General features: G+C 50.9%; 7 protein-coding genes across 7 annotated transcripts; 4 read left to right on the top strand and 3 right to left on the bottom strand.

Annotated features, from left to right (window-relative positions):
• Positions 1-335: 335 nt before the first annotated feature.
• On the top strand, positions 336-1,156 carry N7511_010517 (uncharacterized protein; the record flags this gene model as incomplete). The annotated part of the gene is made up of 3 exons (XM_057132894.1): positions 336-500; positions 575-952; positions 1,007-1,156. The coding sequence occupies 3 exons, from the start codon at positions 336-338 to the stop codon at positions 1,154-1,156; spliced, it is 693 nt and encodes a 230-aa protein (XP_056980882.1).
• Positions 1,157-2,050: 894 nt separating this feature from the next.
• N7511_010516 (putative C6 transcription factor) lies at positions 2,051-3,789 on the top strand (the record flags this gene model as incomplete). The annotated part of the gene is made up of 4 exons (XM_057132893.1): positions 2,051-2,540; positions 2,602-3,025; positions 3,094-3,376; positions 3,427-3,789. The coding sequence occupies 4 exons, from the start codon at positions 2,051-2,053 to the stop codon at positions 3,787-3,789; spliced, it is 1,560 nt and encodes a 519-aa protein (XP_056980881.1).
• Positions 3,790-4,007: 218 nt separating this feature from the next.
• Positions 4,008-4,568, bottom strand: N7511_010515 (putative RING finger domain protein; the record flags this gene model as incomplete). The annotated part of the gene is made up of 3 exons (XM_057132892.1): positions 4,008-4,105; positions 4,150-4,349; positions 4,477-4,568. 3 exons carry the CDS (start codon positions 4,566-4,568, stop codon positions 4,008-4,010), a joined length of 390 nt encoding a protein of 129 aa, XP_056980880.1.
• Positions 4,569-5,634: 1,066 nt separating this feature from the next.
• Positions 5,635-7,483, bottom strand: N7511_010514 (sugar porter family MFS transporter; the record flags this gene model as incomplete). Its single annotated transcript, XM_057132891.1, has 5 exons — positions 5,635-5,861; positions 5,915-6,075; positions 6,138-6,497; positions 6,555-7,215; positions 7,306-7,483. The coding sequence occupies 5 exons, from the start codon at positions 7,481-7,483 to the stop codon at positions 5,635-5,637; spliced, it is 1,587 nt and encodes a 528-aa protein (XP_056980879.1).
• Positions 7,484-8,374: 891 nt separating this feature from the next.
• Positions 8,375-10,214, top strand: N7511_010513 (homeobox domain-containing protein; the record flags this gene model as incomplete). The annotated part of the gene is made up of 3 exons (XM_057132890.1): positions 8,375-8,547; positions 8,630-8,741; positions 8,796-10,214. The coding sequence occupies 3 exons, from the start codon at positions 8,375-8,377 to the stop codon at positions 10,212-10,214; spliced, it is 1,704 nt and encodes a 567-aa protein (XP_056980878.1).
• A 915-nt stretch (positions 10,215-11,129) lies between these two features.
• On the bottom strand, positions 11,130-14,583 carry N7511_010512 (peroxidase/cytochrome P450 family protein; the record flags this gene model as incomplete). The annotated part of the gene is made up of 3 exons (XM_057132889.1): positions 11,130-13,735; positions 13,791-14,032; positions 14,093-14,583. 3 exons carry the CDS (start codon positions 14,581-14,583, stop codon positions 11,130-11,132), a joined length of 3,339 nt encoding a protein of 1,112 aa, XP_056980877.1.
• A 2,554-nt stretch (positions 14,584-17,137) lies between these two features.
• N7511_010511 (T6SS phospholipase effector Tle1-like catalytic domain-containing protein) lies at positions 17,138-19,228 on the top strand (the record flags this gene model as incomplete). Its single annotated transcript, XM_057132888.1, has 2 exons — positions 17,138-17,263; positions 17,315-19,228. 2 exons carry the CDS (start codon positions 17,138-17,140, stop codon positions 19,226-19,228), a joined length of 2,040 nt encoding a protein of 679 aa, XP_056980876.1.
• Between the last annotated feature and the right edge of the window lie 852 nt (positions 19,229-20,080).

Genomic DNA, 20,080 nt, shown 5'->3' with positions numbered 1-20,080 from the left:
GTTCAATGTTTTCTACCCAAGTCCATAGAGGATATAATTTCCGAAGCCCAAGTCGCTGGCGCCAGATCGGTCAGTTTTCGACATGATATCACCAGCCTATGACCTCTTATCTTTTTCCTGTATCATGTAATCTGACCTAAGATTTTCTGAATGGCTGTGACGCAAACTTCAGTTTCCAAGCGGATTATGCCTCCTAGCTGTACTCGTGTTTATCGACATGGCTGTAAAAAATAGCGGCTTATAAATCATCAGGGCCCCGGGGACCGGGAGCAATGAGTCACCCCAATAATATGTTTCAACTTTTCGACCAAAACAAAGAAAATTGCATTCACAAAATGGGCCAGACTACAGAAGTGACTCTATTCCCCTGGGATTCCAATTCAGATGCTCATGTAGAACTGCTTGTAAAGCAACGGGTGGAATGCAGCTGGCACCAGGAGAAAGTTGAAACAGAATGGAAAGGACAGCAACTCCGGGGTGAAAAATGCATTTATTGGATTGTAAGTCTTTAAACAACGAAAGAAGCTTACAATAACTTCAAATGAAGAATAACATCTAATGTTTGATTCAAAAGGTGCTGTCATCGCCTGATTCACAGGTGGACGCAGAAGACGAAAAGCTGCAAGACACAGCAAGCTCAATCAATGCTGTGGCTCGACAGCCAACAAAAGCAAGATTCACTCCGATTGGTCATATATCGTTAGATTCCAAAAATGTCGAAATCGAGCACCTTGATCTCGATCTACCATCCGAAAACATTTTCTGGATCAAGACATTTTATATCAGACAGCATATCCAAGGCCAGGGTATCGGACGAGCTGCAATGAATGAGGTGGAGACCATGGCAGTGCAGGAGCCACTCAACGCCAAAACATTGATGCTGGATACAGTCCAAAAAGATGATCAAAAAAACGAGGAATTTGCAAATGTAACATATGGGGGGATTCCGAAAGTGAGTACAGTATCAGAAATTGCAATTCCGGATTAAATGACTTATTATATGCAGACCACCAATGAAGAATGGTATTCTCGCCGAGGTTATCGCTTGGTCAAGACCGTGCAGAATTTCTACCGTGTTGCGGACAAAAATGGCAAGATTTGGGACATAAAGACTGTCTTTATGCGGAAAGATATTGCCGCGTCTGATTCTAAATAAGACTCTAAGTCATATTATTTGGTATTTGATTGTCTTGATTCAGGGAGAGGGAGAAACTAGACTGGGGTATTGTGTTCACAGGTGAATTTCTATTTGCAGAGCCAGTCCATTTATTAGGTGTAGAGTTTCACCGGTGAAAATCTTCTAGAGTACCTACGAGAATATAATACCAAGAAACCCCCCTTCAGCGCACTTTTGTAGGCTCCGAGTGATGTCTGGAATAATTGTTGGTCGCATACTTCAACATGCACACTAAACCTATTTCGGATGTGGCCGACATCACGGGAACCATTCACTTCTTTCCAATTCTTCTACTTCTGGCTTTCGAACAAAGACCCGATGCAGGGCTTCTTGAAAAGTCATGAGGAATGATGATCGTCGCTCTCAATCGCCAGCCACACGTCGAAATGGCACATTGCAATCATGCGAGCCCTGTCGTAGATCTAAACAGCGATGTGACCATGACAGACCCGTCTGCCGCAGGTGCGCTGCAAAGCGAATCAGCGATAAATGTTTCTACCACCCAGCTCCCATGACCAGAAGAAGACCATCGAATGCGGTCAACCCGGCGGTTGTTTCCAGTCGAATGACAAGCCAGCCAACTTCAAAGTACGAGCGAACCCCTTGCACCAAATCATGACACAATGCTAATGTGGGGAGCAGTGCATCCAGCCCAGGGTCGCTGGGTAGTGGGCGCCTTTTGCGCCCTTAGAGCCACCTTCGGCTCTGCCGGGATACTTGGGCTCGACGAGCTTCTCTGCAGTCTTGACTGAGCACCGCAATGAGATTCCATTCGAGCCCGAGGAGAACACGGAGTCATCCGTGGGGCTAGTAGTGGAACCTGATCGACTGCAATCCGGGGTTGACGTCTTGCGATTTCTGCACAACTTCAACATGCACCATGCATTGATTGAAAAATTTTATGTTCGAACATGGAATACAGTCGTACCGAAATTGGTTATGGATGAAATTCTCCGCTCAGTGCGTGTCATGTTTGACGGGTTCAATTCCCCTGATCCAACCGCACGATTGCAAGAGCTGGCAACGCAGATATTTCAGAATACTGCCCGACCAATGCGGACACATAAGTCCATGACAGCCGGAGAATATTGTGCGTCTTTCACTGGGCGTAACCTCCGCTGGGAGGCCCTTGGATCCATCTTCACTCTTTGTGGAATGCAGCTGGTCATTACGCCAGACAGCGATCCTGAAGTTACCCAGGGATCCGATGATCCTCGGGCAAAAGACAAATTACTAGAGCAACTGACCGTGATAAGTACGATATGTCTTGGATTCTGTGACCAGGCATCGTCGGTCAACGAACTGCTCGCGATATTGCAGTTCAATGATACCATGCTGCGAACACAGCAGTATGGTGATTCCAGTACGGTCTTTCATTTGGTGCAACATTTGTTTCATCTCCACTCACTAACAACTTTTCCTAGGCTATCAAGCATGGCGTCGACTGGGCGATTTAGTATCCACAATCTATGCGGCTGGACTGCACCTGGAGAACGATGGCGCAGATAACTGTCCGTTTTTCCTTCGTCAATGGCGAAGGCGCTGTTTTACTGCAGCCTTTTACATGGACAAAATGGTAGCGACTTTTGTTGGGCGACCACCACTGATGAACAGTAAATTCTGTACGCCCACTGCTCCATTGGATCTGAGTGATGATGATCTAGTTGCCGGTGGTGATGTACTGAACAAAGCTATATCGGAGCTGGACAGTGCCGGCTGGAACACGAAAGGGATGCTACACCTGGTAACCCCAACTATTTTTCGTTATCAATTGGCCATAATTCGGGAAGAAGCTCTTGAGGTTGTACTGGGTACCCAAAAACAACATAATCTGATCCAAAAATCCGAGTATGTCATCTCATTTAACTTTCCGGGCCTGGTGGACACTTGCATAAATGCTGACAATTTCTCTTAAGGGAAATCCAAGCAAAGTCTCGTGCCATATGGGGAGCGGCTCCAGATCATCTTCGATATGATCGCAGATTGGATGACCAATTCCATGATGGATGGCTTACAATCGTTTATTTCTATCTAGATTACCTCTATACTTGCTTTTTGCTTTATAGGGCAGTCGTGAAGCACACCAATACTGGCCAAGACGATCTATGCGATGTCTCACGTCGAATTCTAGCAATTGTCATCCGTGTGAACTCTTTTCGAACTCCGATGGTGGATCTTGACCGCCACTTTTCATGGATTGTCTGTTATTCCTGTGAACCAAATGGCGACTCTTGCTGACATATGTACAGGTCCTCACTTATGGTGTACCCTCTGCGAGCGTTCTTCTTCTCGAACTTTTACGCCAGTCACATGAGCCCGGCCCTCACACTGTCCCACTCCCACGCGCGGAATTGATTCGAAACTTGAGCGTTTTTGTTTCCTTCCTATCCTGGGTATCATGTCCTGGTCACGGTAACTATACTACCTGCAAAGAAGCCGAGAAAAAGTTATCTCAGATTCTTGACCGACTTCTTGATCCCGAACCGGCGCAGGAGAACGTGGTAGATGATGTGACATCAGGTCTCGACAACTTCTTGAACTGGTCGAATTACAACACTATGTGGGACTTCAATTCCGAGTTCATGTCTCTTGGTGAGGGATTTGCGCCTTGACACTGCAACATCAATAAGACGAGCTACATGAGGCTTGCCGCATTGATCGGAAAGTCATAATTATGTGAAGTTGAAGATTTCATTCATAAAGGCATGATCCTAGCCCATATTCCCTACATGGATGGACCCGAGTCAAACCATCCATACATAATCATTGCGGGGCGGTGTACTCGACGCATAATAGGCTCGATGGCAGAGCGGACAATTGAAATGATCACCTAAAAACCATTTTTCCAGACACTCTCGGTGGAAGACATGCAAACAGCGCAGTTGGCGAATTTCATGAGCGCGATCGACTTGCTCCAAGCAGACAGCACTGAATCCGAAGTCAGTCACTGCAGGACAGCAAACACCACCGACAGAACGGGTTCAAAGCGACATACCAAACAAACTGTCCATCAACAGCCTCGGACAGCCCCAGATTCCCTTTCGTGGTAGTCCACCACTTCTCGAGCGTGCAAATTGGAGCCACGGCATCCAAACTCCGCAAGCGCTCGTCAGGATCTTTCTTCGAGCGCAGAAATGACTGCCGATCCCGGCGGTTGATGACAATCGTCAAACTAGGTGATACAGTCAGGAATTGTGTTGCATGTGATACGGAGGGAATGTATCAGAAAGCCAAAAATGAAGGACCAGAAAAGAGAACAGCCGAGATCCAGCAGCACAATCAGATCGCATTCCACTCACATTAAACTCAGCACAATAAGTAGCACCACTCCAAGCCCGATACCTAGCACGATGGCCATATGGCTGTTTTTCAGATGTTGGTCTTCGGCCATGACTTATTTCCCGGTCTTGGTCGCACGAATCGTCGTCGCGTATGATCAACAACCAGCGTGGTGGGCGGCGAACAGTAGGCCAAACGATCAAATCCGACTGCACAGGCTTGACCGTGCGCTTTTACCACCAAGACCAGCTTGAAAAGGGAAGTCGATACTTTCAGCCGATCGCGATGACCAGCTCAAAGAGAAGTTGAGGGTATGGCGCAGCACCACACCACAAAGAAGAGAAAGCCAGTTAGACGTAGGTTCGCATCCAAGTTTCCGGTGAAAACAAGCAGACCGGAGGAGGAGCAGAGTAAGAGTAGAGTGCAGGGGATCTGGGGATGATCGACCCGTCAAAGCGGGGAAGAGAGGCGATGGATACACAGATTTCACACGGTATTTGGGCGTCAACTCACTCTGAACTTAATGTGCTCCCCTCCCTGCATCATTGGCCCAATAAGGTGGGTGTCTAGGGGAAGGGATAGGCAGGCCAAGAGTGGCTTTGGCGGCGGAATGTTGATCGGCTGAATTGTCCTTGGGTGACACGAGTTGAATTTGGAGGGTGAAGTTGATAGGTCCAACGGTCTGTGGTATTGAGGTATTAATTTATTGGGTTAGCTATTGGGTCTTGCGATCTAGTGGCTTGGTTATCATAGTTGTTGTTGTTGTTATGAAGGTTGCTGGTGTACTGTCATTTCCATTTCAAGCCGCATGTTTAATTGTTTTAAACTCGGCCAAGACTATATGCGCCTCATTGCTCCACTCCCCTGCTTGGACGTTGCAAGGTTGGATTGCAGTCTGGAGTTGTACATTCTTCGAAGTTTCTAGCATGTAGTATTCAAGAGAGAAGATGGTATCTTAGACTCCACTTTACTTCATCGAGGCCAAATGTTTGTATGTTGCGAGTCCGAAAGGTGGCATACCAGCTCCGAAGATACCGTCAACACTCGAACTGCAAGGATTCGAAGTGTCGAGGGATAGGGGTTTCATTGAACGGAAGTAATATCCTGCGAAAGGAGTTGGCATGGTCAGATGTCGGACTGAACGTACTGTGGTTTGACAGAAATGCGACTATTGAATTCTATTTGTGTCGATGACCGACTCGGGATGCATTCTCGAGATTACTTGCAGATGTGTCCAGCTCGATCTGATCAAACTGCTGGAGATCCAGTTTGGGGGGATGCGCGACACCCCTATCCTCCTGCAGTGCATTCGGCCGTCCCCCAAACAACAAGTCAATGTCCTCGAGTGACTTCTGCTTGGTTTCCCGAAAGAAGAAATAGATCACAGGAAGGGATATACAGAGATCTAACCGGTCAGCGATGAAAAGCGAGAACGACAAAAACGCAGAATCAACTCACTCCACGCGACAAAAACAAGATAAAATCGCCACTTGAGTTTCCCCAAAGCAACAGGCGAGATCTGGCTCCAGACGGTGCTGACAGCCCAGTTCCCAATACCAACAGCAAAAGCGTTGCCTTTACCCCGGATCTGCATGGGCATGACTTCAGCCATATAGACCCTGGAAGCAAGGAGGACGCGATGAGCGAATTTCAAACACACGAGCAAACGATGCAAACTCACCAGCTGCAAGGCCCAAAAGACATCGAGAAGATTACTGCGACCAAAAAGATAAAAAAAACACCCGCGATGCTATATCCAAGTTTCTGACCATCGGGATTCTGCGAGTTCAGCACTGCCTCACAGACAAGAGCAAGTGAGATGGCGACCGTAGCAAAGAGCATAGGTTTCCGACGACCGACACGGTCAAGAATAAAGACCACAAAGACCAAGTTGGCGAGCGGACCAACGCAATTATAGATACCGGCAACGAGCGTGATGCGATCTCCTGTTATACCAAGGGACTTATACATGATGGTCTGGTAATACCCAATCACATTGATACCAGTCATCTGTGTGAATACCTGAACGGCAACGCCATGGCTGCGCATACTGGTAAGTCTCTCATCTTGTGATTAGCAACTGGGAGGGTATCCATACAAGAGTCGAGTCCGCCATTGCGAAACAGTAAACATAGCCATCCACCCAGTTGCTTTGAACCCCTTCTCCGTCTCAATGGCAGTACAAATGCCACTATACTCAGCCTCGAGATAGGCATCATTGGAGCCATCAAAGTGTAATCTGTGAAGAATGCGCCGCGCCTCGGTATATCGCTCCATTTCAATCAGATACCGCGGTGACTCCGGCAAAAATAACATGCCAATGGCCAAGATCAGTGCAGGAATGACTTGAAAGGCGAGAGGAAATCGCCACTGGAATTGACTTGTATCTGGTGCATGGAGGGATCCATACCCGATCCATCTATAGGTCGTCAGTTCATTGTGCTTGATGGTATCGACGGAGATGCTGTGGTCCCCATACGTGCTGAAAATGAATCCCACGCCGATCATTTGCTGTGCCAGTCCAACGATCATGCCCCGAGAGCGTGGGTGGGCACACTCGGCCTGGTAGACGGGGACGGCCATGGACATGAGACCGATTGCCCAGCCAGCTAGGATTCGGCCGATGAGGATCATGGGGAGGTTCTGTGCGGCTGCTTGTAGTGATGCGCCAATGATACATAGGCAAGCTCCTAGTTGGATGGTGAACTTGCGGCCGAAACGGTCCATGGTCAGTCCCCCTTGAAGAGAGCCGATTACCGCTATTGATTGGGGTTAGCTGGTTGAGTCCTTTTTTGATCTGGGGGATATGGAACTAGAACGCAAGGCCGTCGGGTCTGCAGTGAACACACCTCCTCCCGAAAAGGTACTGTTGATAGCGCCAACAATAGAAGACGTCTGTGTAGTATTCAAGTAGTCTAGAAAATTCGGAGAGTTGATCACATCTGTCATGACCCCCGAGTCATAACCAAAGAGGAATGACCCTGTGGCCGCCAATACGGCCACTGATATGGTGTACAATCGACCCATAGAGATGTTCCAGAATTACCGAATTTCAGAGAGCTCTACCCGCAATTGGGGTCCCGCTACATATTTACCAGGTAGCCTGAGACTGCACAATTGAGTATCGAGTCAACGGGAAGAAAGACCATGGATCCGGGGAAGAGCGAAGAAGCCCCGATTTCCCCCCCAAGTGGCCCCGGTGAGTGTCCCCGCACCCCAACCTGCGACTCAGTGCCATGCTTCAAGTCATGCCGAAGACATTCCTGGCCCAGGGAATTGAACAACACACTGCATTCTTGATGCTCTCCGATTCCCGACTTCCGATTTCCGATTTCCACCCGATTTCAACCCGAGATCTCCACGTGTGGTCCGCGTGGGGTCACGTGAGGGCGCGTCACCCGCGTCCTGAAATCCAGTCGGACATTTGCTCTTCTCAACGCAGCTTCACATTTCAACCTGGATGGTCCCTGGATGTGGTCTGGTGGTCTCAATGGTCCAATGACACTGTACTGGACGCGCCAAGATATTCCGTAGAACATCCTGTAACTGCACATGTAACTGCAACCTAAGTGGAGATCGTCCGACGCGTCAACAGACAGCCATGATAGCCATAGACAGCCATAGACAGCACATTGGACACACCAGGAAGAGAGTCAACAGAATCAACAGCGAAAAGCAAACCAAGTCCAAGATCAAAAAGCAAATCGCGGGCAGGTAGCAGGTACCTCGGAGGCGCACTGAGTTACTAGCGCGGGCCACGTTCTTTCTACTCCGCGTCCTACACCGCGACGCGATTTGACGTTTTTCTGCATACTTCTGCACCAGCCTCAACTCACTTCACATCTTGGCCCGATTCCCCCCCCTACTCTCTCCTTGCCTTCTCTTTCCTCCAATCCTCATGCTCTCTTAGTCTGTATCATGTCTGATCCGGAGCCTTCGGTGGCGATCTCATCTTCGCCCTCTCTCCCGGCCACCGACTCCAATCCTCTCAACTACGCCTTCCTCGTTCACTCCCAAAAGACACTCACCCAGAATCTTCCTCCTCGGGTCGACAACAAGTTACTAGCCCGCCAAAAGCGGCGCCGGACGAGGTATGCTATTTCCAGGGCGCTATTGACATGGCACGTGGTCGAGGGTATAGTACGCGTCGACTAACTGCAATGTTGGATACAGCCCCGAAGACCACGCCATTCTCGAATCCGAATATCAGCAGAACCCCAAGCCCGACAAAAGTGCCCGCACAAACATCGTAAACCGTGTCTCGCTGGGCGAAAAAGAGGTCCAAGTATGTGATGCCAAGAACTAACGCATTAAACCCACATCTAACCCGTCTGCGCAGATTTGGTTCCAGAACCGCCGCCAGAACGACCGTCGGAAATCCAAACCCCTTCAGCCTCACGAACTACTTGGCCCGCGGTCGGGCATAGTCGATTCATCCGGTCAACCTTTAAGTGACGATAACGCGTCGGCGGAGCCGGGGTCGTCAAGTGGGGCAGAACAATCCGACGTTCACGACCGTCGCGAAGAAATGGCGAAACCATGGCACGGTGGGCTGCTGAACTTCTCCGATGAGTCGGAGCCCGTGGATGAAAAAGAGGATCCTGAGCTGCCTCCGAGTACACAAACAAGCGTGGCTACCGAGGTGGTAGAGGACACGCCACCGACCACGCAGGAAGAGTTTTCCCAAAATGTTAATGACCCCTCGGAGGATTCTCTTCTCTCCGTTCCCAAGAGAAAACGGTCCGTGTCGGACATGAAGGGCGAAGGAGCACACGAGCAGGAGACAACAAACACACAAATCACACACACCACGCCGACCAAGTCCCCGCCATCGCTGCGATTGTCCATGTCATTTGATGGAGAGGCTATGGTACGCACAGAGGGCGAGCTAACGCCGTCGCCTCCAAAAGGTCGCAACGCGTTGCGTATCGCCATGTCGTCCGATGGCAAGGCAGTCATTCGCGGGGAGAACGAGCCCTCGCCATCCAAGAACCGCGTGGCGATGTTCTCAGTACGTCGGACAAAGATGTCTGGCCTGCGACGCAGTAGCAGTGCCATCTTCCCAGCTACGCCGCGGGCAGGCATGGCTGAGAAGGATCGGACGTTTGGTCGGTCTCGCGATTCGCGCAACTGGGAATCATTCTGTGACACAGATGCCCGAAGTGCTCTATCGACACCGACTTCAGGCCCCAACGCTTCTTCCCCGGGTCTGTTCCAGTCTCGCAGTCAGCGCTCCTTAACACGGAGCGCTTCTGGGCGATCGGGTCTCGCTGCCCAAGCCGACATCAACAGTACACCTATTTCTCAGTCCATGGGAGAGAAGAGACGGAAGCTGGCTCGCGCATTTTCTTCTATGGGGCGTTTGGAGACCGAACGCCAGCCCGGACGCTACAAGGTTGTTTCTGTATCGAAGCCGTCGAAGCCCATATTTTCCAAGTCTGGAAAGCAAGACCTGGAATTAGACCCCGGTGATTCGGACAAGGAGAACTGGGTTCCAGGCACACGAGCGGCCAATATTCGTCGTCGCAATACGTCGCATGTGCCACGATCCGCTCTTCGCGATGCCAACCGCACCCGCGGTCTCGGCATCAGCAACGGCAAACGCAATCGACCGCTCCAATCTGGTCAGGGCAAAGCCCCGCCAGAGGTCAGTGCAGATGTGTCGGCGTTCATGTCCAGTGGTGATGGGGGAAGTCAAGAAGACGACCTGGACTGTGTTCAGGGTCTCCTATCGTTGAGTCAAGGGGCCTGGCGATAGGGAGATACAGGTGCTTGCATATGCATGAACTGGCATTCAAGGCGCGCTGATGGATTGCCATTCCCGGTTCCAGTCCCATTCCCATTTTTATTCCCTTTGCGTTATTCTCCTTTTTCGTTTGTTCAGAGCCTTGATGTATTTTTTTGTCTTCCTTTTTTTCCCCCGTCATGATTTGAGACGTGTGCTAGCGGTCACGTGAACAGTATCCATGATTTACTTCTGTTCGGGCTATGTGCTCGTTTTTCTTCGGCATTTATTGTGCGATGAAGTCTTGCAATGAGGATTTCGGCTGTTGATGGTGCTTTTTGTCGGTAGACTCGTTTGGTCTTTGCTGGCTTGCTGTTGATGTGTGAAGAGATTCTGGTGCAAAGCTCCCCCGAGACGAATACTAATCCTGGAATGATTCCAAGTAACGAGTTGAATACCATTGATTTGAGTATAATTATCAAACTTTTTACCATACACTTGCACTCATTGATTTTGATTTTGATTTTGATTCATGGTTTATAGATGGGCATAGAAACTATAATAAGGCTCATTGGGTATTGTACACCCCTGGAGTCATAGCAACTGTCTGATACATTATGGGACCGGGCATACAGTCATGTCCGTTGGTACGTTCATGCTTTGTCTCCGGGTCTTCTTATTATACTTATAAGAGCAATTCAACAATGGAAGATTCATGAGACGTACACTATACTATAGACAAAACTCAACAATTTCTGGATATCCTCGCAACCAACATCCTCCCAAACAACAAAAACCTCAAGGCAACATGAAATCATAGCCAACCCCAAGGGATATTACCTCCACATTACAAAGCACATCGCCACTCCGGGCAATATTAGAAGTAGACTACCTAATAAATCCGACAGCACTTCAAACCTCGTCTCGACTCGAATCAGGAGAACGGGCTTACGAAGAAGTAGGCTTCTTCTTTTCAAAGGGACCGTCCCAGTGAAGCTTAAGCGACATAGGGAAGGGGCAGTAGGCAGAGCCATCGCCACGGAGGTAATTGTAGTAACCACCCTCCTGAGGAATCTTCTTAAGCTGACCCTGGGCACCGGCAGCGCGGCGCAAGTTCTGCAGACGACCAACGACGCGCAGCATGGCCACAAGAGCAATCTTGGTGACCTGCTCGCCGAACCCGGTGGTTGGGCCCTGGCCGTGGTTGATGTATGAGTCGAGGGGACGGTCGAGACGGACCTCGTTGGGCTCGGGGAAGACGCTGGCGTCGTGGTTGGCCTCGACGAAGGAGGCGAAGACCTGCTGGCCGGCTTGGATGCCGTAGGTCTTGCCGTTGTCCTCGACGGTAATCGGGACCTTGGCTTCGCGGAAGGCGCCAAAGGTGCCGTTCAGACGGATTCCTTCCAGGCAGTAGCGGTACAGCTTCTCGTCGGACTCGGCGGAGTCTTCCTTGGCGAGGCGGTTGATCTCCGTTAGATGGGCCTTGTTCTCCGGTGCGGTGTAGTACTCGATGACCTGGGTGAAGACCTGGCCCTGGTTGGGGACCATGCCAACGATGGTGGGGATGATGGCCGACCAGGTGATGTCCGAGGCGCTGGAGCCGGCTTCCTTCATGCGGCGGATGGCTTCGGTTCCGAACTCGCGGAGGGCGTTGTCATGGGGACGGAAGCTGTCCATGATACCGGACAAGAGGCCGCTGCTGGTGTCAGCCTTAACGGTGGCCTCGACGACGGAGCCAAGCTGGCTGGAGACGGCGGAGGCGGCGCGGTTCAGAGAGTACGAGCGGGGAGCGTCGATGTCAAAGAAGAGCGCGCTGAAGATGGTGGACAAGATCATGTACATCTCGTGCTCGGTGAAGAGACCGCCGGGGTTCGCCTCGGTCTTCAGTGGGAGACCGAAGATGGTCGAGGCGAAGTGGACGTGGGCCAGGTTACCGACATCACGGGTGATATCGACCTGGTTGATCTTTCCGAGCTGGCCACCTTTCTCGGCGATCAGACGCTCAGTAATATCCTCGTAGAACTTCTTGACGAGCTTGGGGAACTCCTCAGTGTTGAGGGCCTTGCCAATAGCCTCGCGCTGCTCGGTACCGAACTCGCCCTTGCCGAAGAGCTCGCTCATGGAGCGGCCCCAGCTGGGCTGGAAGTCCTTCTGGTTCGCGAGCAGTAGCTTGGCGCTCTGATGAGAAACGAGGTTGACACGGGGCTCAATGAAGGTGGGCTTATCATAAGAGTAGTCCTGCTCGCGGCCGAGGTTCTTCATGATATTGCGGTTCTCGCTGGGAATGGTCATGGGGTAGTGGGCGTAAATGGAGTCGGGCTTGTAGTGGTTGGGGAACGCCCGGGTGGCCAGCTTATAGAAGACACAACCCTGGTTGATATTGAGGTCGTAGCGGCACTCGTTGTAACCCCAGTTGGTCAGGTTACGGGGGTTGTAGTCAATGGTGTAGTGACGGTCACCACGGACAAGGGCAACGGCGTCCGACAGAACCGCACGAGAGATGGTGTAGGTAGGGGCGATGCCGACACCGGGGATCATAGGCTCCTTGGCCTCCTCGGAGACGATACCGGTGTACAGCTCGATGTAGTCGGGGTGGTCGTAGAGGTGACGGAGAGTTTCAGCAATCTCGGGGTTGGAGTTCACCTCCTCGAAAGTATCGTAGGTCTTCAAGCCAAAGTGCTTACGGAACTCGTTCAGGGAGCCGACGTTCCATCTACGGGAAGCCTCGATACCGAGAATCTCAATGGAGCGCAGGGCCTTGGGCACATTGCGGGGACCGAAGGAGCTGGCAACATCCTCAGTAGCGTGAGACAGGATGTTAACAAGTTCCTCGTCCTTGAAGAAACCACCGTCGTCACGCTTGAGACCAGCGAACTCGCGCTTGGCGGGATCGGCATCGAGTCTACCCTCAACCTTCTTCATACCCATGAGCAGCTCAGGCATGGTGACCTCGTCAGCGGGCTTGCCCATGAGGTCGTAGTAGATCTGCTCGATCCACTTCTCATCGCCCTGACTGATGGCGGAGTGCCAGCGGTAGGCCAGGTTGAACTCAACAGAGCATTGGTTACCAAGGCCAGAGGGAGTGGCACCGGCCTTCTCCATCTGAGCACGGGGGTCCAGACACCAGGTGGAGTTGGTGCGGTTCAGGTTGACAATAGTGCGCAGGTAGTCGTACAGGGTAATGTTGATGTACAGACCGCAAGTGATCAGACGACCGGTCTGGAACAGATCCTCATCACGCTTCACCCAGGCGGCCTTGGTCTCCTCCTCGGACAGACCAGGGCGGGGCTTGCTGAAACGACCGTTCTCGTTGATCTCGGCGAGTTGCTCAACGATGTGGTTGTGGAAACGGTTCAGCATAACGAGGAGAACACCGCAAGCAGCGGGAAGAGCCAGAAGACGACCCTCGGAGAAGCAATCGGGCTTCAGTTTTCCGTCCTGGTGAGAACGGATCAAATCTTGCTGTTCCTTGACATCACCGTAGAGAATTGAGAGATCAAGGTAGGCGGAAGTCTTGTTCAGGTGCTGTTGACGGTAATCGGTCTGGAAGATGTCTATGGAGCTAGCGCATGAGCGTGTGAATTTCAGCTGACCGTGAAGCGAACTTACCGTGAATAATCAGAGAAGCCCAGTCGAAGAAGACACTGGAAACCTTGTTGGGGTGAGGAGTGAACTCCTGACGGGCAAAGAGGGTATCAAAAATCAGGCCAGCGTCAGGAAGTCCGGAGGGCTGGATGGTGAGAGGAGGAATAGTGCGGCAGTATGGAGTGTTGGCAGCTCCAAGCCATGGGAGAGTAGGATTGTTGTTAGAGCCGTCAGCGGAGCGGTACTTGAACTCGTCGCCCATGTAGCTATTCCAAGCGTTAGCGCGCAATTGCAAAATAAACTTCGATCATCCATTGAGCCCTTACGAAAGAGGAGGGTGAGGAATTGATTCCCATAGCTCATCCAAGAAGACATTGGTGAGCTCAGTGCGGTTTTTGGAGTTACCGGGCAGATCAGCGACCATCTGGATGATGCGCTCCATCAGGTAGGTCTTGTCATCAACAAGCTCGCCGGAGGCTTTGCTCTTGACGAGATCCTTGACCGTGTTCACATCGCGAAATCCAAGCGACTTGATGTCATTGATCAGACCGGAGGACTGGTCGTGCTTCAGGAAGGTGCCGTCACCGGTCTGGTTGGGTAGAGGCTCATTTGAGGCGTGAATGGCCTGCGCGAACTTCTCGAAGGTTGCGACAACCTCGGCCCGCTTCACAGCAGGGGATTCTTCCTGGTTGGAGCTAGATTTGCGTGTGGGAGAAACCTTGGAGAAGCGCTTGTTGGGCTTCTCTGTGCTCTTAGGCTCGCTGTCGCCATTGTCCTTGGACGACCGCTTGAATTGAGTAGAAATTCTCCTCAACATTGTGAATGTAGACAAAAAAACAAACAGGTATCACAGCAACGAAAACAGAAAAGAGCAATTAGGTATCAACCGAGTCAGAGATGGCTACCAAGGGCCAGATTAGAAGAAGAAATAAAGGGAGGCGCGCTACGGAGCTCCCAGGATTTAAAAATGAGGACGACGCAAGTCAGCTGCAAGACTGTGGAGCAAGTCAAAGTGGCGGATTTGTTATCGCCAATAGTTGATTGACTGCAGGGACTAGATCTGACGGGGAGACCGATCCTCGCTGAACCTGGGCTGAGTACACTTACAGGGCCCCGCCTGGAATCACAGTCCCAAAGAGGAACAGCGGGGGGCAGGTCAGTGGGGACACGAGTGATGAAAGGTCTGAACGCAGTAATGGATCATCAAGACTGACGGACTTGATATCCCATATGTGCCTGGGAAAGGGGGCGGGGCAGAGCTGGACATCCAGGCGCCATCATACCATCCTGTAAGTTCCATAGTATCAAGTACAGAATACAGAGGACGGAACATTCAAGGCTCGCTTGGTCAGATGAAGCTGGGCCCCAAGCTCAGCTCACAATTTCTCCAAGACATCTCAATATGAGCTGTACTGTATTCAGCGGTGTACAAGGCGATGGAAGTCGAAGCTCCACACGGGGGATCTCAAGATCGAACTAAATCGACCCTAAGTGGCCCAAGTGGGGAGAGCTTTCCCGTATCTCCCGGAGACGACCGCAAAATACGGTGGCTTGCTGACCCGGTTTTTTTTTTCTCGTTGGTCTGTTTGTTTGTTTCAAGGTCCTGTCATACTCTACGATATTTTCACCGACATCCATGATTGCATGACGTTGAGCAGAGACCAGACGCAAGGAAGGTTGAGGATGACAGAATAAGTCAGAAAAAGGGAATCACCCAGCCGTAACAGGTTTGGTTTTGGTAAGATCGTCACGGTCCACCCGTTCACGATGGATTCTTAGAAGCGAACGGGCCGCTTACACCACGAACCACAATGTATTGCCTGTCATTGGCAGCTGGATCTGCCAGTCATTGTCAGGTATTATTCATTTTGTGATGTGTATCCCTCAGCTGAAATCCCCACCTTCAGGGTCCCCCTTTCCTCGTGACTCGGATCCCCTTTGGAGAGGAGACCGTGAGAGAAAGAAGGGGAAGAAGGGAAAGAAAGGACAAACACAAACAAACACAAGCAAACACTGGAACCACGGGCTGACACGGCCACTCCCGCCGAATAAGCATAAAAAACATAAACAATCTCCATTACTCCCGAGTAAAGACCTCGTCATGATACACCTGCGGGTGTGGTTTGGAGGCAATTTCCTACTGTACCTGATACAGTATACATTATCCGCGGTTATGAAGGCCCACAATTTTCCAGCCATCTGGGTCCAACCTTTTTTCAGCTGGGCTGTAGGGCATTCTCGGAAACTCTCCTAAATCCCAGTTTCTGCATGTGCAAGATTTCGAGCGCAATGACCTCACCAGATATCATACTGTACTGTTTGTACTGTATGATATGTAGCCCCCGGTCCGTGTCACTATTGGGTCCAAACTTTATGAATACAATTCTCAAGAGATAGGTGGGTCACAGTCCAACCCTTTTGACAAGAGCCACTAGCAGGGATGGCAAGAAAAGGATTAGACTCGATCGCTGACGAACTATCCTAGCGGAGAAACTCTCGCCCCCCCTTACACCTCAATTTATTGGTGGCCAACACGCGCTCAGAGGCTGGAGAATGATCGACAATAATATCCCGAACGGACAGATCGGCTCCAATCTGCACTGTCCTCATAGGCCAAGCCCCAAGTGAACCAGATGGGTCCAATAGTCGCGTAGCAAAGGTGTGTAAAATCTGCACGTCTCTCCTTTTGCTTTTTGTCTTTTCAGCCCCGTACTCCCCCCGTGTCTATCTTACATGTATGGGATCATACAGTAACTTACTGTAGAATCCACTCTCCTACGCTACTGCGCAATTGCGGACCGGGCATTTCTCGTGCAGAGCGTCTCGAGTCAGGGTCAGTCCGGTTTGTAACTGTCACAAATCAAGCAACGATATGCGGTGCTTCTCAATTGGATGGTATGCACACCTACAGGTGTCCTTGAGCCCCGTCCTGTGTGACGGAAGAAGGTTGACTCCTGCTTTGGAGGGGGCGCTAGATATGTAGGAGTGTCTCTCCCCGGAGCAAATTCCACAAACAATACCACCGTGTTGGAAAAGATCTGTGATTGGAATGTGCCGGGCCGGGGCCCGCCCTTCAGCCCACGCCAACTTGACGTATTCCTTTGGCAAAGTTGCAGCGATCGACTAGTGGGTTGAGAATTATTATGCTGCCAACCCCCTCCCTGCTGGGGCCGTACTGTACAGTACTACTGTAGACTGCTGATTCATGTAATTGGCTGGAATCAGCTGTACTGATTCTGCAGAGTGGACTTCATAGGCCGGACTCTTCTCCCTTTTCCTGTTTATTATATTAGTCTCCTCAGGGCTGGTTATTACGGCCGAGAGTTGGAACGACTTTGACCGACTGATTATTTTCTTTTCCCGTTGGCATTATGGCGCACGGGTATGGACATCAAGGGCCGTCAGGCATGCCAAAGCAGTTCGTGCTCTGTTTCGATGGCACGGGAAATAAGTTTGCCGGTGACGAGTCCGACAGCAATGTGCTCAAGATTTTTCGCGTAAGTGGGACATTGAGCCAAGAGCTTTGAAGCGATGTTGACAAGTTGCAGATGCTTGATCGCAGCCAAAGCCACCAGTACCATTACTACCAGCCTGGTATTGGCACATATGTGACCTCCAAGTCACTCTCCAGTCACGGCCGCATCCAGCGTATCAAGTCTGCATATCAAAAGGCCAAGGACTCGGCGGTCGGGTCCTCTTTTGACGAGCATGTCATGGGTGGGTACAAGTTCTTGATGCGATACTATTCCCCAGGCGACGAGATCTTTTTCATCGGCTTTAGTCGCGGCTCATATATCGCGCGATTCTTGGCCGAAATGCTTGACTATATCGGTCTGCTCGAAGCTGGAAATGAAGAACTGGTCCGTTTTGCGTGGAAGACATTCGCGAAATGGCAGCAGCGATCCGACGACACAGAAGAGGAACGCGAAGAGAAGAAGAAACTCTTCGCCTATATGAAGGCCTTCCGTGAAACTTTCAGTCGTCCGATCTCGCGTATCCGTTTCATGGGTCTGTTTGATACTGTGAACAGTGTGCCGCGCTTTGAGTCCGCGTGGATGCAGCGCACCAAGTTCCCCTATACAGCACGCAGTTCAGCCAAGATTATTCGCCATGCCGTGGGAATTGATGAGCGCCGTGCCAAGTTCCGTCAAGATCTGATCTCTGGTCCTCGCCCTCGCGGACAGAAGCACCACCGTCACCGTCCCCACATGCCCAAGAATCCGCTTGAGAGTCACATGGAGCGTCACCGTGATGCCCAGCATCATCTGCATCTCTTCCACCAAGACCATAAAGAGCAAAAGGATGAGAAGAACGATGAGCACTCTGGTGCTGTTCCATCTATCCGTTTCAACGACGGCTCCGAAGAGGAAAAGAAAGACCCTACGACTGCCGCGCCTGAGCTTCAACTTCCCGGATGGGGACCTAACACGGGGGAGTCATACTATCATAGCGCGCACCACGCACACCAGAGCTCTCAACAGACCTCCCGCGCAGGAAGTGAAACCGGCGCCACACAGCCACATGTATACCGCGCACCATCGCCTAGGCGCAGCCTCGCAGTGCCAAAGGCCTCAATGGACGATCTGCATTCAGTACGCAGCAAAGAATCCTGCCAAAGCGGACAATCGAACGTTCTCTCCGTGCACATCCCGGGAGACGAATCCAGCGAAGACGAGGACGACCAGGATATCCACGAGATCTGGTTCCCCGGCTGCCACGCAGACATTGGCGGAGGCTGGAAGCTTCATGACGGCGAGCTGTGGGCACTCAGCCATGCGCCTCTGGTCTGGATGACCCAGGAGGCACAAAAGGCCGGTCTCCAGCTGGACGAGCGCAAGATGAAGCAGTTCCAATGTCTCGAGGAGTATTATGGCGACTACACTCCCATCCGGGAAGAGATCAATGCGCGCCGGCCGAGTCGCTGTGTCGAGGACCACGCCGATGATCCTAATATGTTCCGTACCGCGCCTGATGAGAAGGAGCGCTCGGCTGCAAGCCGCGATTTCTGGCATGCGCTGCATACCTCCAGTACGAAGGGTCTGATGCACGACTGTCTGATGTTTAACCAGGGCATTCCTGCCATGTCTGTTATTACGTGGCGCATCATGGAGTGGTTGCCGTTCCGCCGGATGGATTTGCAGGCCGATGGATCCTGGAAGCCCATTAGCTGGCCGCTGCCTCGTGGTGAGGTGCGTGATGTCCCTTCTAATGCTGAAGTTCACGTCTCTGCTATTCGTCGCATGCAGGCGATGGAGGCGTACCGTCCTGGCAATGTGATTGTTGGTGGTGGTGGTCGCGGCATTCGCGTTGCGCCGGCTGAGTATGGTATGGGTGAGTGGGTGGTTTTCAGGAATGAGGGTGATCCTGTGCGTGAAACTTATATCCGCAAGGACGTTTCTAAGTGTAAGGAAGGTGAGGAGAACGGTCAAACGAATGGTCGGAAGACCAACCCTGTGTCCTAAGATATCCCTGTTTTTGTCTCTTTTGGTTATGTCCTTCTTTTTCTACATGCCTTCATTTTGGCACTTTTCTATACTGTCTAATAGGTAATTTTTGGAGGGAAGTTTTGTATTGAACAGACGTCACAAATTTGTAATCAATGATATGAACTGTGCAATAACGTTATCTCTCATCGCCAGTATACTTCTCTCGCTTCATCCTTGCCACTCTTATTGTTTCTTTTTTCTTTTTTCTTTTTTTGGACCTTGAAGTGCCTAGGCCCAATCCTGTAGATTGTGTTCAAGTCGGAACTCGAAAATTGTCACATCTTATGGCGGTAGGTACATACTGCACACATATCCGAGTTACACCTGTAGCCTCGAGCCTGGAGTCCTCTAGAACCATCTAGAATTCTGCAGTTCAGATCGAAACCCGTTGACCGTCAATATATTAGTCTCTTGGCGTACATTGTGCTCGACGAATCACTGTCGATTGTTGTATAGGAGACGTAGCAAACATTGACCGAATGTCTGTAGGCCGAATCAGCCGGGTATGGACTACGTACTTCGGCGTGTCCGTAGATGAGATCAACTAGTACGTCTCTTCTTGTCTTGTTTACGTTGATACATCCTAGACCCGAAAGTCGAATGCAACGTCAACAGAAGGCTGAGACAATAAATAGGATATCCGTGGATACAGTGTGGATAGAGTCTAGAACATACTCTTGGGTCTGAGTCTATTAAGGCCCAACGGTCGATGTGGATAAGAGTGGGCATTGAGGTGTGTACATGTATGTGCATGTCGACTCTGCATTGAAGTTTTCTATCAAAGTGAAGTAAGTGATAAGTTATGTCTTGTATAACGTTAGGACTTGA

This window comes from Penicillium nucicola (assembly GCF_028828085.1).
Source record: "Penicillium nucicola strain IBT 29836 chromosome Unknown utg000010l, whole genome shotgun sequence".
Classification (NCBI taxonomy): Eukaryota; Fungi; Ascomycota; class Eurotiomycetes; order Eurotiales; family Aspergillaceae; genus Penicillium; species Penicillium nucicola.
Note: the sequence above shows the minus strand (reverse complement) of the source record. Positions and strands in the feature narration are given on the sequence as shown.